Below are 15,692 nucleotides of genomic sequence, written 5' to 3'. Positions count from 1 at the left end.
TCCTCTGCTCACGACTGCAGCAGATCCCCCCCCCCCGCCACCCGCAGGCATTCGCTCCATAACACGCACAGACATTTCCCCTTACTTTCTAGGAGGAAAAAAGTGAGTGTTATGGTGCAAAAAATACGGTAAGTTAGTGATGACTCACTTGTCCCATTGATTTCAATGAGATGAAAGTGTATGTCTGGATCCAAGTCATGGTGAACTATTGCAAACTTTAATATTATTGCATGCTCATCTTATAAAAATTAGGCTTTCTACCTCACAGATTAATTGATGGATAATTTATTTGCATCAGCCACCCACCATTGTGAAAGTGAACATGTATAAACATACTAAGCAAACAAAATTGCCAAACTAAATTAATAATTGTATCGTTTAAAACTCGCAGTAAAGCAAATGACCAAGTGAGGCAACATTGGTTTTCTATTGACTACAAACTAAGTGTAATATGAGACAGCACAGTGAGAAGGTGTATTCTGAAATTATCATGTATTGCTTTAGCAAGGTCATGTTCAAGAAGTGAAGCTACTATACATGGCTCAATTAATTGGCTAAAGTAATTACATTTTGGGGAAATTATTTCATATGAAAGTCACAAAATAACTGAATTTTTCCTTTATAGTTATAAAATGTGGATGTCATTCTCAGGGTAACATTGTTTTGCTCTTTTTTTGTATGGATTTGTTACACCTATTGGTCTAATTACTGAAGATGGTCTGTCCCTATGGGCTCAGATTCTATTTTAGCTGGAAAACTATTAGCAAATTAAAAGAGTGAATATAGAGCAAGGGTAAAGCAAAAGAAAGGCAAATCAAGTCTTCAGCATAGAAGGTGAAAATATAAGAGTTTTGCCATTATGGTTGACTAACATTGGATTATCTTGATTTCGATATCAATTTTGATCTAACCGGATATCTTAATAAATTCATTATAGCAATTGGAGTTTTAAATTAGCCTGGTGTGTTTTCCAAATAGTGTTACAGGTTTTCTTTCTACAGAAAGTTGAAAACTACCAGAGGAATTAGTCTTTTAAAGACTTAACTGATTGATTGTGGACTGCTACATCAGATACATGAAGTGTTATCGCTGAGAGTAAAATGGGACCAAGTGGCCATAAAATCAAAAAGTACAATCTGTAACAATTCTGTTCTCTGGTTTGCATATCATGCTAAGCCAAACCATATCATGCTAAGTGTGCGGGCTCTGGGAGAGATTACAGCCACTTTGATCCTCCTTAGTTGTTTTGCTGCTGAATTGAGTTGAGCCATGATTTGGTACAATGTGGATCTGAACCTGGGCTCCTGGTTAGCTCACCCAGATAAACCACAAGCTTAGAGTGTACAGTGTTTATATCGCCCCCTTTCTTCTTTAACAGACCACCAAGATTAATGGGTGAAGGTTTTGTTGTGATGCAGTCAAATGATGTTGATATCTACTATTATATGGATGAACCAGGTAAGTTCAGTTTCTGCTCAGAGGCTAAAAATCGTTGCAAGTACGTAGTTCTCATAGTTGCTTAGTAAACAGCTGCTAAGTAGGCATTTTTAGATTGGGAAAATAGTATGGGGGAGGGGGGAGTGTTCAAGTCACCCCAAAGCATCCCAGCTCCTCTAGTCCCTGGTAGTTACTTTTAACTAGTTTTAAATAGTTTTCATGCAAGCAGGAGGGACAGGGCACCTTGCAGAACTGATGGGCAGGGAAGCTTCTCCCCTGCGCATTAGCTCTGCCCATCCACAGAGCAGCCCTGTGTCTTCGGCTGGCGCGCAAGCACGGGGGACTGGGAAGCATTCCTGTACCTTTTTTTCTAGAAAAAAAGCGCTGCATATATTAATTGCATAGTAATAAGTACATGGTTCTATGTTAATTGGTAGTAGTTTACAGATATGTTCCTTGAATATTTGTTATATTTAAAATGCTTTTTCTAAAATACAGGGCTTGTACCAGAAGAATCAGAGGAAACTAATGAGGGAGAAACAAGTAATGAGGATAGTAAATTGCAAGACCTCCCGCCCTGTTGGGGATTAGATATAGTTTGTGGCAAAGGAACAGATTTCAACTATGGTCCATGGGCTGACAGGCAAAGGTACTGTTGTTTAATTATTTTGTTTTTATATCTACTGTAAAAAAGGAAGAATATAATCAAAACAGATTTTCCAGCAAAGTTGTCCTAGCTACTTTCATGTGCCTAGAGTTTGAGGACATCAACCCTTTTTTAAAATAAAACATATGCTTGTTTGTATTATACTGTTATGAATTTTGCTTTCTCTATAGTTCACACCCATGTTCATGCACCTGCATGTTTATAGAGTAGCTGTTTGTTCAGAGATTAGACATATTCCAGTTTGATAATTTTAAAAGGAAGGCCTCTGTACCAGATGTCTTCTAAAAGTTTTGGGCTACAGAGGTCTCATATTGCTCTTTTATAAGACAACTTTGATCAAGTGTTCAATGGTGAATGAACAGTAGTGCTTCCCTGGAAACTCATTTCATCTGTTCATAGGGATTTTCCTTCCTGAATCTTGAAGAATAACTTTATATAAGGCTGCCACTGGGTCCACTGTGCTGATCGCCTGTTTGAGGAACACAACTTGGCTTTTCAAAAGCAGATTGGTGTTTCAGAATGATTCTTATTATTTTGTTACTTATTGAATTTGTTAGTCACTTTATCTTGCCCAGAGCAACCCAAAGCAACTTTCAACCAACCAACCAACCAACCAACCAACCAACCAACCAGATAAGAACCCCCCACATAGATAAATTAAAACAAAGAGGAAAAAGAAATACATTAAAAACATCCATCCCACTTTTAAATGGCTACAGATAGAAGGACAAAGGCCTGGTTATAGAGGAAAGTTTTTGCCTGGCACCTGAAATTATATAAAGATGGTGTCAGGCGAGCCTCTCTGGGGAGAACATTCCACATTGCAGAAAAAGCCTGTTATTTTGTTGCCACCCTTTGGACCTCTTGTGGAGGGGACACATGAATAAGGACCTCAGATTACGATCTCAGGGTCTGGAATGGATACCTTTTTCTTTCTAATGAAGGCTGCATTCCCTTGGCAGTGGTGGGCAGGGCCAAAGTCAACAGTGGGCGAGAAGGGTATACAGTGGTACCTCTGGATGTGAACGGGATCCGTTCTGGAGCCCTGTTCGCATCCTGAAGGGAATGCAACCCGCGTCTGCGCATGCGTGGGTCGTGATTCGCTGCTTCCGTGCATGTGTGTGACATCATTTTGAGCGTCTGCGCATGCGCAAGTGGCGAAACCCGGAAGTAACACGTTCTGTTACTTCTGGGTCGCCACGGAGCGCAACCCGGAAATGCTCAACCCGAAGCTACTTCAACCCGAGGTATGACTGTAAAGCCAAAAATAGATGCACCACTTTCTTTCTGTTTCTCTCCATGCAGTGGGTTGTCAGGGGAGAGTTAAACCCCTCTTGCCATATGTCAATATTGCTTGCTTCCAGAGAGTTTTCTCCACCTTCCATTGCTTCATCCATTTTGGCTTTTCCCCATTCCGTATTTCCCCCCTCTCCCCCTCTCCATCCTGGCTCCCCCTGCAATAAAACTAGGCCAAGGTCTGTAGCTTTCCACCCCTTCTCTGGACAATTTTGTTGAAGTTTAGCAACTTCATCTTGAATAAGTTGTGCTGAACAAGGCAGGGATAGGTAGCATGCTTCACTTCTACAGCCTGTTACCCTTTACTGCTCTAGGGAGCAGGGTTGGGTTCCGTACAGAAGTGCATTTTATACGAGTTCATATGCACTGTTTAAAGGACACAGTGGATCTTATATTTTGACGTTAGCATTTGTTGGATGCTTACTGTAACTTTCAAATAACATTGATTTATTTAAAATCTCATTGGTTAACTTGACAAGGTCAGCTGTGTAAATCTTTTTGTTTTCTTATTTCTATTTTCAGTTTCTAGGGTAATTGAATTTTATAGTGCCTTAAGATAAATCTGGAATATAGCTTCACTAATCAAGCCTTTTGAGAAATATAGCAAAACACATATTTTTTCACTCTCCAGTTCATGTTCTTGCTTCTTGTGTGCTGTGTAGAGTGCCTTATAGAAAATATATAAATAGCTCATATTCATTTCTAGATGAATAACTGAATTAATATTCTGCTGTTGTTTTGTAGGGACTGTTTGTGGAAATTCTTTTTCCCACCAGATTACCAAGTCATGAAAGTCTCAGAAATTCCACAGCCTGGGAAGCCAAGACAAATCCTTGCTTTTGAGCTCCGTATGAATATCATTGCAGATGCCACTATTGATCTGCTCTTCACAAAAAATAGGGTAAATAAGAAAGACATATCTACATGTGAGATCTGGGAATATACGTGTATATTTTTTAGATTAGTCTTTCAAATATCATTATTTCAGTCTTGAAAGGTGTCTTCTGAAATAAAATGGAATTTTCTTTGTTTGTCATTCTGTTTTTGACTATATGTAAATATTCATATCCAATATATTTTGGCTGATCACATAAATCATAACCTACCAAAATATATTACTTAAATTACTAACAATATTTCCACCCGTCTGGTTGTGAATAAAATTTCACAAAGTGAAATGCTCACCTTGGCGAGGACTGTTGAATCATAACCACTAAATATAGTATGCTGTTCATGAGCAAACATTAATTTGTCTAGCTGTTATCTGTTGCCGTTCTTATAGCTTCAGATGAATACTCCTCATGCTTTTCTTCAGCTTCATTGAGTTTTTCTTTTACTTTTTAAATGTATATCAAGCTTTTAATCAGCTGTGGTCTACTAGTTCCCTTTCATAAATCCTGGAAGTTTCTAAAGTGATAACTTGAGGCATGATTTAGTCTGAGTTCAAATAATCAAAATAATGTCTGATTTTTATTGGCAGGAAACTAATGCTGTTCATGTAAACGTTGGAGCAGGCTCTTATTTGGAGGTTAACATTCCCATGACTGTAGCAGAAGATGGTAGGTTGAGACTGAGAGTGTTTTATGTTGAAATAATTCCAGAAGAGCAGTTACTTGCAGAACCTGGTTCAATAAGATTACATGCGTTAGGGTTGAGTTTCAGTAATACCAAATAATTTTCTCAAAATAATTCCTGCGTTGGAATGGGTTGGACTAAATGACCCTCATGGTCCCTTTCGAATCTACAGTCTGTGGATCTATGTCGGTCCACAGCTTGCATTCATTGTTTAAAACTTTTTTTGTTGTTGGCTTTATACTTTAAGATTTGTGAACTTTAGTTCCAGTGCTATCTACTTGGGAGTGAGATACAGTTTTACTTTTTAAGTATATGAATGATCTGGAACATTGAAGAACTATCATGCTGATCATTCTTAATTAATAAGCGATGAACTCAAGATATGATGCCTTTGGTTGTATTCTTTGTATACTTCTTTGCAAATTTCCCTATTGCAAGGACATGATAGATTCTTTTCCCAAAACACTGTAGATAAAGAAAATTGTACTGTGTACTCATAAGATGCTCTGCCCCCTTGCAGCATCAGATTATTATTTTTAACTGAGTAGAAGACTGATCTAAAAATCTTAATTTTTAATTCTATCAGTCCATGCTGTGGGTTAGGCACTGATAGACTGGAGGGACCACTACATTTTTTTAAAAATGAAGAAAGACATAGTGGCAATTCTTGAATTTGTTGGTTCTGTTTACTAGGTTACTCTCCTACTATTAAAGGGCAGCTTTTGCATATAGATGCCACCAGCAGTATGCAGTTCCGGACTCTCTTAGAAGCAGAAATGTTGGCGGTAAGTATTCTTTTGCATAAGCATCTGAGTGATTTCTACTGTAATTTGCTTTGAAACTTACCTGAATGTAAGGAATTATTGAAAAAAAACCACGGGGATTTAAAATAAATTAAACTGGAACCAGTGATTCCAGGTGTTCATTTTCTTTGGTATGTAGGTTCTAGGCTGCTACATTCTGCATCAGCTGCAGATTTCAGTTTTTGAGAGCAGCCCCACAGAGACTATGCTGGCTAGGTCTAGCCTGGGTGTATGTTAAGGATTCTTTTCCTTCATTATTACCCTTTCCCGGTCTTCAGAGCACCCACATTGGACTGCAAAGTAGCAAACCAAACCAAACAGCACAGAGATTCTGATTGTGGAGCTTCCGTATCAGGCTTAGCTTAATCCTGCCTTCTGGAACTTTTCATTCAGTCTGCCTTGCCCACAAAGCCTCTTCTGATCCTTCAGCCAGTGTGAGGATTTGTCACAGACTGTCTTTGTGAACATCCCATCTTGTCAATTTCAGTCTCTGGAACTTGCTGCACATTTCAAGATACCACACCAGTTCTGCAAAATACTTCATTGTTGCTGCCTCAGAATCTGGTCTTCCAGATTTAGCAGGCTTCTTGTACAGGGGTGTGTCCTTTTTTTAATACAAAACTGTAGGTCGAAAGCCGCTTGATATTTTTGCAGTGAAAGCAGATGGCGAAATTACATAGTTTGAGTTCATTTATTATAGATGTTTTCAGATAAATCATGTGGGAATTGACCTTTTAACTTGACAGACTTAAACTGAGTAAACTGGGTTAACTCTCTCCTCATCTTAGGAAGAAATAATTTTTTAATTACCCATTGATTACATGGTTGTCATTTAATTTTGGCTTTTGATCACCATATTGAGAGTGAATCCTGCTGCTTGTTTATTTTGTTTAGTTTCATATTAATGCCTGCTACCCCCGGATATGGAACATGCCACAGTCATGGCAGTGTGAAGTTGAAGTTTACAAAGCAACCTACCACTTTATATTTGCTCAGAAAAGTTTCTTTTCAGGTAACTGTTCTGTTTTTGTGTACTTTGCTTTTTCAAATGGTATCAACATCAATATGGGGTGTGTTTTTGCATAGATGTATGCTTATTCAGAATTGTTACAAATATATACTATTTTCTTGTTCACTCCCTACTGCTTTAGTCATCAAACCCATCCGTGGAACATTTTTTTATATCACAAGAGCATGAAAATACATGCCTGCGTAGCAATTTCAGTAAGGAGGTTTGGGTGCACTGGCCATCTAAATGATTCATGTTTCACAGAAATTCTACTGTCGTGAAGCATATGTTTGTGTTAAATTAGAAATATTAACAAATCTCTCATCCCTCCAACCCCACCCTTGCCCCCATCCCCCTGGGCCATACAAGCTTGTTGTTTTGCTTTCAAAAGCTCTAAACAAACAAGGGCAAAACAAAATTAGTAATAGTAACTGACTGTTTACTTTTCAAGTGGCTGTCTTTTATGTTACTTTGTAATCCCACAATATTCCATAGAAGTTGAGCTGTGTAAAATTGCAGCTGTGTTTTCAAATTATATTTAATTCTTTTTATAATTAAAGGTTTCTGTGAATGCAGCTCATTTCATAAACACCCTAAGCCAAACATGAAGTTAAAATGAAATAAATGAGAAGCAGAGGTGATTTCCAAAGTCATTTTTGCTTCTTTTTGCAAAAAAAGGGAAAGAATGTTGGACTACTTTGATTGCATAACATTCAGCACTTGTAATGTTTTAAATTTTGATAGCTCATTCAAGTGTATTAGTTCTTGTCTTCCGAAATATACTTATTTAAAACTGAAGTCAAAATTCTAAAATGGAAACAGAACACTAAAACTGACTTTTGCAGTCTATGAGACTACTACAAACGTTAAGATTTTTGAAAATGGCCGTTTGGATTACAGTACTGGGAATGAGGCAAATGAGTATTTCTCTTTCCCACAAATGCCTTTAACTACATATTTAAAGTAGTAGAGATGGAGTTTGGTTTGTACAACAGGACATCTTCCTCTCTCCAAATCTGATCCAAAGGGCAGATCTTAAAGATGAATGGGAGGACAGGGAGGCAGTGCTGCAGGGAGGGAAGAAAGGATGGGCAAGTCCCATTTTTTTAACTGGCCACTGCTGTATATCACTGTTGCTATTATTGCAGGCATAGATGCTTAATTTTTTTTGCAGTGTGGTCCTTTGCATACTTAACTAATCCCATTGAACAAATTGGGATTTATTTCTGAGGGGGGGAAATGCATAGATTAAAACTGCAACAGGGCAGGGGTTTTTTAGTGCATTATGCAACAGAAAAGGTAAAGAAACTACCTTTTTAATGCAAAAAAATAATAATCAGTTTTACGATTGTCTTTTCCCACTAGTGACTTGCAGTAACATGTCTCCTTTATTTTTAGATTTGATTCAGGACTGGTCTAGTGACAGTGCTCCTGATATCTTCTCATTTGTTCCCTATTCATGGAATTTTAAAATCATGTTTCATCAGTTTGAAATGATTTGGGCAGCAAATCAGCACAACTGGATTGATTGTTCCACAAAACAACAGGAAAATGGTGAGAATATTTTAAAGCAGGCATGCTACACTCCTTTCCATATGCAGCAGTAATACATGCTTAACCAAAACAAATTCCTTCTTATCTGAAGATAATATTCATCTCCTTTCCCCTTTAATTGTGAAAAGCCTTTAAATCCCTGATGTAGCAGCGCCATTTGCTAGTTCTACTAATAGATTCCAGTTCCTACAGTCACTAAATTTCCACTTTTTCAGTGTAGCTAATTGTATATTTTAAAGAGTGCTCCACAGAAAGGGGAAATAAATCAATAGCGATTAACCAGGAAGTATGGATTTGCCTGCATGGTAGGGTAGCTGTTTCCCATACGTTCATTGGGTGTCCTTTCTCAGGCATTCCTTAACACTGAGGGTATCGCTTGTCCTTTATTGTCATTTAGAAAGCAATTGATATTGAAGAGGTATTGACTCATCAAAAGGGGAATGGAAGCAGGTACAAACAAAATTCTAAGATGCCTGTTCTCTTGTTCCAAGTAGGAGCATTCCAAAACTCAATGAATTCAGAGGTGACAAGAGTAGCTTATGTGCCATCTGAATAAGCAGATAGAAACCCACCTGTTTTGACAAAAACCAAAGTCAGGGATGACGGGCCCAATCCATGTCCAAGCAGAGGATTCTGGGCACCAGTGTGGCCTGATGATATATTTGACCTGTGCTGCCATTTTCAGGGCTGTGCTTGTAGTGAGCACACTGTTTTCGATGCCAGATGACTTTTCATCAAGGGCAGTGACCATCGTAGGGATGGTTCAGGTTATAGCCTGCCCAAATGTCCTGAATCTATCAATTACAAGGATACAGCATGACTGTACATGACTCAGTCATTTGTGGGAGCATCTTGGGCTTCCTGGATACTTTCTCATGCTGAGCAACTGTCCTTTTCCAGTAGTTGTACTACTCATACTGTTGTTATTGGGAAAAGCTCACAGCTCATCATTCTCTATCCAGTCATTTATAGTCTTAACATATTGGTCTTCATTATGAATGATGACGAGTGACTTTCCTCTGCTCCCTGCCCCACCCCCCCGCCTTGTTGGTTGTGAGTTTTAAAAATTATTTTCTGGATGAATGCTGTCATATGTTAAATGATAAATAAATAAAGAGTGGGAACACTCATATATTTAAAACATGTATGATAGGTTTCGGCTCCATTGCTCTTTGGTGCCACCTGGATTGATGTTACCAGACCTTCCTTTTCCTCCTCTTGCAGGTGTCTAGTCCCCTTTTGCATTTGATACAGTCCTGCTTTTTTGTTACAGCAGCATGGCTGTGCCATGTGTGGATCAGAAATATGCAGATGACACATTGTTCTCTTAATGATCCGCACAGATGTGTTGCTGGGTCTTTAAAAGACACAAATTACCTGCAATTTGCGTATGCTTATTTATGTATGTAGATGCAAATCTAGGCCAGTGGGAAAAGTCACTCTGTAAGTAAAGTTTTTTTTAAAAAAAGAATAAGTTAGAAAGAAGGGATGGAAGGGCTGGGGCAGAAGAGATGAGTCTCTGTGCAAAAGACTTTGGGGGGGCCCTGGGCCACTCTCCATCAATGTGCTTGGTATTGCAGTAAGGAGAAAAGTGGTTGCATCGAGTGGCTGCTTGAATAAGCTTTCTTTTGAATCTGAGTAAAAATGGAAAAGGCTCTTTCATTATCCATATAAATGATATCTATTGAATTAAATTCTTTCAGTTTTTCTTCTTGTTCTGTTAACCTTCTGTAGCTGAGTGATACATGTGTGTAATTAGTTTAGGAAGAGGAATGATAAAAAACTCTTTTTTTTTGTCCTGTCTTATATCTGCTGAAGCACCAGTGTGGTCTTTGTTAAGAGAATTTTAACAAATAATTAATATTTGATCCCCCCTCCATTTTATTTTCTTGCAGTTTATGTTGCAGCCTGTGGGGAAACATTAAACATAGTTTTCTCCTTGCCTTTTACTGACTTTGTTCCAAGCACATGCAGTACTAGATTCTCTTTAAGGGTAAGTGGCTTTACTATTAAAACAATAAATTCCATATGCCTCCTCGTTCTTTGCAAAGAAACCCTGAGCTTTAAAGAAGAAGAATTCATCACAACTGTTCTTAAAAAAATCTTATTTTTCATTCTTTAGTGCATATTCCCAGTGCTTTTTATCTTTTACTCAGTTATCTCAAAAGACTGTGGCAGTGCTGGTGTGACTAATGTTAAGTAACTGCATTAGTAATTGAAGGCCAAAACTTTAAATAACTGTTTCTGTTTGGACAATAACTCTTCATAACATGCATATCTTTGGCTAGGCATTTTAATCTCTATTCTAAAGGCATGCACACAGTGGCAATTGTAGCCTTCAGTTAAATAATAATAATAGAAATACGAAGATTAACAATTTGGAACGATAAGCACAGTGCCTTTTGTATAGCTTTGAATATATGAGTTTACTAACAGTAGTAGGAAAATGTGGTTATTTGCTTTGCGGTGAATTTATTGAGATTGTTCCAGTGATATGCATTTTCTTTAATGTAACTGATTTTATCATACATTATGTAATTGTGCAAAACAGTAATAACTCTTTGTAAAAATGTTATGATGTATTATTCCTTCTATAAAATGTTCTTTAAAAGTGCAAGTTATGTTATTTACTATGAATAAAATAGTAAATTCCCCATTACATTCCTTGAAATTGTTATTCTCTACACTCAGCTTAGATTGGTGAGAACAGTAGATATGAATTGTGCATGAAAGTAATGTTTTTGTTGCACATGTGTTCAAAAAAGTAATGTACAAAAATGGTATAGGGCAAATACCAGTCCTCAGGCTAAAAGTATTTTCCATAAAGGTTTGACGCTGTTGTATGGCTATTGTGTAAGTCTTTTATTCATTTTATATTTTCAGGGAGAAGGTCTTGATCTTCACTTACTTCTACCTGACTGCCACCCCAGTAAATATTCTCTTTTTATGCTGGTGAAAGATTGTCATCCTAACAAAGTAAACCCTGAGTCTTGCGTTTCGGCTGATAGTCAAAGTGGTCAAAAACCAAGCAAACAAAAGTGGAGGAACTTGACTCAAGAAGAGTGAGTTCTGTTTCTCTTACTAAATAGAAAAATGTAACAAGGAGCTAATGTGTTACTATTCATCTAGGTTCTTGTGTTTTCTCTCAGTGTTATAAAATGGTTAATAAAGCAGTCAGCTATCACAAAAATCTTTTATTTTATTTTAAGGGCTGGCTGGGTTGAATGCTGGACTGTACCAAGCATTATGCTCACAATTGACTATGTGTGGCATCCAATTTATCCCCAGAAGGCTGATGAACAGTTAAAGCAGTCATGTAAGTGCCAACTTTGTTCCTATTATGTTTTAAAATGTTGAAAATGGCAGCTGTTATCATTTTGAAAGAGAAAATAGAGCTTAATCAGAATACTTTGAATCCAAGCAGTACAGTTCTTATCAAAAGTAGAAGGAAGGTGACCTCAAAGAGGCATTGATTAGCTCGTGTTTCAAGACTTGTGGCCCAAGACTTGTGTCAGGTAACCAAAGTTAACTAGTTTACTTGTTTGTATTTGTTTTTACATTTTCTAGCAGTAATTATAGCAACAACCCATACTTTGTTCAGTGAATATATACGGTCTAAAAGCATAAAACATGTGTTTATTTTTTTTATTTAATACAATTTACATGCCACTTGATTATTGTAGGGAAAAACTCAAAGCAGTTTATCCCAAAAGGTAAAACATTAAAATCATCACTAAAAATTTACAGCTGTAATTTAAAACACACAGGTTAAAAATGCAATAAAACAGACTAAAACAAATCCTGCAGACTTTCTTAACATCTGGGTAGACTTGTCCAAATAAGAATGTCTTCAGCGGGTGCTGAAAGGAATACAGTGAAGTTGCCTACCTGATATCAAACTTTAAAGCTTCCTTGAGTTTTTATAACTAAATCCATAAATGTTTTAGCTTGTTGTGCAAAATTATTTTCATTTACTCCCAAGTGTCAGAAATGGAAGAATCAATCTTATCTGCATCGAGACCATCACAGAAAATGACAGACAGGGGTATATCCCCTTCCGGTTCTTCCCGTCTCCCTGTTGACCCCTCAGAGCTTCCACCAGACAGACTCCGTGTAGAACTGGAACTCTCTCCAGACTCCCATATAACTTTATATGGGCCTCTTTTGAAAGCCTTCCTTTCTATAAAGGTATGATGAACTCGCTGGTCTTACCTTTATTAAAGCACGTGGAACAAGCAATGTTTTGAACTATGAGTCATTTTTCGTGTGAAGGAAAGTCTAGATAGTTCTGGCTTGGAGAACTGAGTGTGATGTTTCTGTGTAGATATGGGTCAGTGTGTGCTGCCTTTTCATGTGGGCGATAGGAGAAAAGTGAGCTGTGCAGTCTACCACCAAGTTTTAAGTGTTTGCAGTTTGTTCTGTTTTGCTCTAGTATTGGGTACTTTATAAATAATGAATACAGTTTTGTTTTTGTCAAATCAGCCTTCCTCGTTGCTTAAAAAGCTTGGTAATTGGAAGCTTTTCATCTCTGAAGCATATGATAAGATACTTAACCCTGATCATACTAACTATTCATATATAGTTTAAAAATGAAAGCTTGTTTATTAGTTTAAATGGATTGTGGGATTGCAGCTTTATTGTGGTGTCAAAGGTTTACGTTATGCTCTTTTATGATGTGTTTTGCTAATTGGTCCTGCCAGGAAAATTATTTCGGTGAAGATGACATGTACACTGATTTTGAGGAAGTGATTTCAAGCCCCGTACTGTCCATGTCAACTTCTTCAAGCTCTGGGTGGACTGCAGTAGGAGTTGATGCTGACAAAAAGGAGAGCGACACATCAGCCAGACATGCTCACCCCCTCACTTTGCGACCTTGGGATATTACCGTGCTTGTTAATGTGTACAAAGTGCATGGGCGTCTGCCAGTGGTAAGTGCTTTGGATGCTTTGTTTATCCACAAGCATCAGATGTGCACTGGGTTGTTTAAAAAAACAAGTACAGTGGTGCCTCGCAAGACGAAAAGAATCCGTTCTGTGATTCTCTTCGTCTAGCGGTTTTTTCGTCTTGCGAAGCAAGCCCATTGACGGATTAGCGGATTAGCGCTATTAGCGGCTTTTAGCGGCTTTTAGCGGCTTATCTGCTGATTGGATCAGCTGATAAGCGGATTAGAAAAAGGGGGGGGGGGAAACCAGCAGGAACTCGCAAGACATTGTCGTCTTGCAAAGCAAGCCCATAGTAAATTCGTTTTGCGAAGCACCTCCAAAACGGAAAACTCTTTCGTTTAGCGAGTTTTCCGTCTTGCGAGGCATTTGTCTTGCGGGGCACCACTGTACGCACATAGAAAAAGAGAATTCCTGACTTTGATGTATTGGTCATGTTTGACTTGGGTTTGTCCCTTTAAGTACAGTGGTACCCCGCAAGACGAACGCCTCGCGAGACGAAAAACTCGCAAAACGAAAGGTTTTTTCGTTTTCGAGTTGCCTCGCAAGACGAATTTCCCTATGGGCTTGCTTCGCAAAACGAAGCTTGCCCCGGGGACAGCGGGTCTTCTCTTTTGAAGCAAGGGGCGGCGGGGAGAAGCGATCTTCTCCCCGCAGCCCCAGGTCCGGGGACAGCGGGAAGCGCTTCCCGCTGCCCCCGGACCTCTTTTGAAGCAAGGGGCTGCGGGGAGATCTCTTCTCCCCACCGCCCCTTGCTTCAAAAGAGGTCCGGGGACAGCGGGAAGCGCTTCCAGCTGCCCCCGGACCTCTTTTGAAGCAAGGGGCTGCGGGGAGATCGCTTCTCCCGGTGCTCCGAAGCGGGGCGGGGGGGCGGGAACACCTGCCACAGCCGCCCCGCTTCGGAACGCTGCTCTGAAGCCGGGCGGGGGGGGCGGGAACACCTGCCCCCGCCGCCGGGCTCCGGAGCGCTGCTGCGGGGCGGGGGCGGGAACACCTGCCCCCGCCGCCGGGCTCCGGAGCGCTGCTGCGAAGCCGGGCGGGGGGGCGGGAACACCTGCCCCCGCCGCCGGGCTCCGGAGCGCTGCTCCGAAGCCTGGCGGGGGGGCGGGAACACCTGCCCCCGCCGCCGGGCTCCGGAGCGCTGCTGCGAAGCCGGGCGGGGGGGCGGGAACACCTGCCCCCGCCGCCGGGCTCCGGAGCGCTGCTGCGAAGCCGGGCGGGGGGGCGGGAACACCTGCCCCCGCCGCCGGGCTCCGGAGCGCTGCTCCGAAGCCTGGCGGGGGGGCGGGAACACCTGCCCCCGCCGCCGGGCTCCGGAGCGCTGTTGCGAAGCCGGGCGGGGGGGCGGGAACACCTGCCCCCGCCGCCGGGCTCCGGAGCGCTGCTGCGAAGCCGGGCGGGGGGCGGGAATACCTGCCCCCGCCGCCGGGCTCCGGAGCGCTGCTCCGAAGCCTGGCGGGGGGGGCGGGAACACTTGCCCCCGCCGCCGGGCTCCGGAGCGCTGCTGCGAAGCCGGGCGGGGGGGCGGGAACACCTGCCCCCGCCGCCGGGCTCCGGAGCGCTGCTGCGAAGCCGGGCGGGGGGCGGGAACACCTGCCCCCGCCGCCGGGCTCCGGAGCGCTGCTGCGAAGCCGGGCGGCGGGAACACCTGCCCCCGCCGCCGGGCTCCGGAGCGCTGCTGCGAAGCCGGGCGGGGAGGCGGGAACACCTTCTGAAGGCGGGCAGGGAGCGAAAGTCTTTGTCCCCCCTGCCCGCCTTCCCAGGGGCTTTTAAATCGCCCCGGACAGTGGAGAAGTCCTCCGCTGTCCCGGGCAATTTTAAAATGCTGCCCGCCAGCATTTTAAGATCGCCCGGACAGCGGAGAAGTCCTCCGCTGTCCCGGGGTTTTTTAAAATGCTGGGGGTGGGAAGAAAAGCCCTTGTCCCCCCCCCCCAGCCTTCAGAAGAGGTCCGGGGACAGACTGTCCCCGGACCTGGTCTGAAGGCGGTTTCCCTAGGAACGCATTAATTGATTTTCAATGCATTCCTATGGGAAACCGTGCATCGCAAGACGAAAAACTCGCAAGATGAAGAGACTTGCGGAACAAATTAATTTCGTCTTGCGAGGCACCACTGTACTACACACACATCAATAGAAATGGCACATGGCAAAGCAATGTATAGTTCCTTGGACAAACATATCCTATTGAAGTGGGGCAGTTTTTACCTCTTCCTCCCTCCCTCCCTGCTTTCTTTGGTAATGATGTTGCTGCAGCCACAAGGTTATGGAGAAGCTGCCAATAGCTGCAGCCATTTTAGTAGTGAGTCTCTCACAGAAGCTGTTGGTGCTTCTTCCCCCTCCATAGGATGTCACACAGCAGTTTTCTGTATTGTGCCAATAATCACATTTATTAATTAGTTCATTATCAAGAG

At 41.4% G+C, this 15,692-nt stretch overlaps 1 protein-coding gene across 11 annotated transcripts in view; it reads left to right on the top strand.

Annotated features, from left to right (window-relative positions):
- The window catches only part of BLTP1 (bridge-like lipid transfer protein family member 1), a 106,997-nt gene that overhangs the window by 18,810 nt on the left and 72,495 nt on the right, over positions 1–15,692 (top strand). For all 11 annotated transcript variants that reach the window (XM_081208004.1, XM_081208002.1, XM_081208001.1 and 8 more), the window contains exons 9-20: positions 1,379–1,458; positions 1,936–2,086; positions 4,145–4,301; positions 4,881–4,959; positions 5,669–5,760; positions 6,673–6,790; positions 8,186–8,341; positions 10,237–10,334; positions 11,225–11,403; positions 11,551–11,657; positions 12,324–12,529; positions 13,042–13,269. In XM_081208004.1, the coding sequence (XP_081064130.1) occupies positions 1,379–1,458; positions 1,936–2,086; positions 4,145–4,301; positions 4,881–4,959; positions 5,669–5,760; positions 6,673–6,790; positions 8,186–8,341; positions 10,237–10,334; positions 11,225–11,403; positions 11,551–11,657; positions 12,324–12,529; positions 13,042–13,269 (1,651 nt within the window). The remainder of the gene's footprint in view (positions 1–1,378; positions 1,459–1,935; positions 2,087–4,144; positions 4,302–4,880; positions 4,960–5,668; positions 5,761–6,672; positions 6,791–8,185; positions 8,342–10,236; positions 10,335–11,224; positions 11,404–11,550; positions 11,658–12,323; positions 12,530–13,041; positions 13,270–15,692) is intronic.

This window comes from Podarcis bocagei (genome assembly GCF_964188305.1).
Source record: "Podarcis bocagei genome assembly, chromosome: 9".
Taxonomy (NCBI): Eukaryota; Metazoa; Chordata; class Lepidosauria; order Squamata; family Lacertidae; genus Podarcis; species Podarcis bocagei.
Note: the sequence above shows the minus strand (reverse complement) of the source record. Positions and strands in the feature narration are given on the sequence as shown.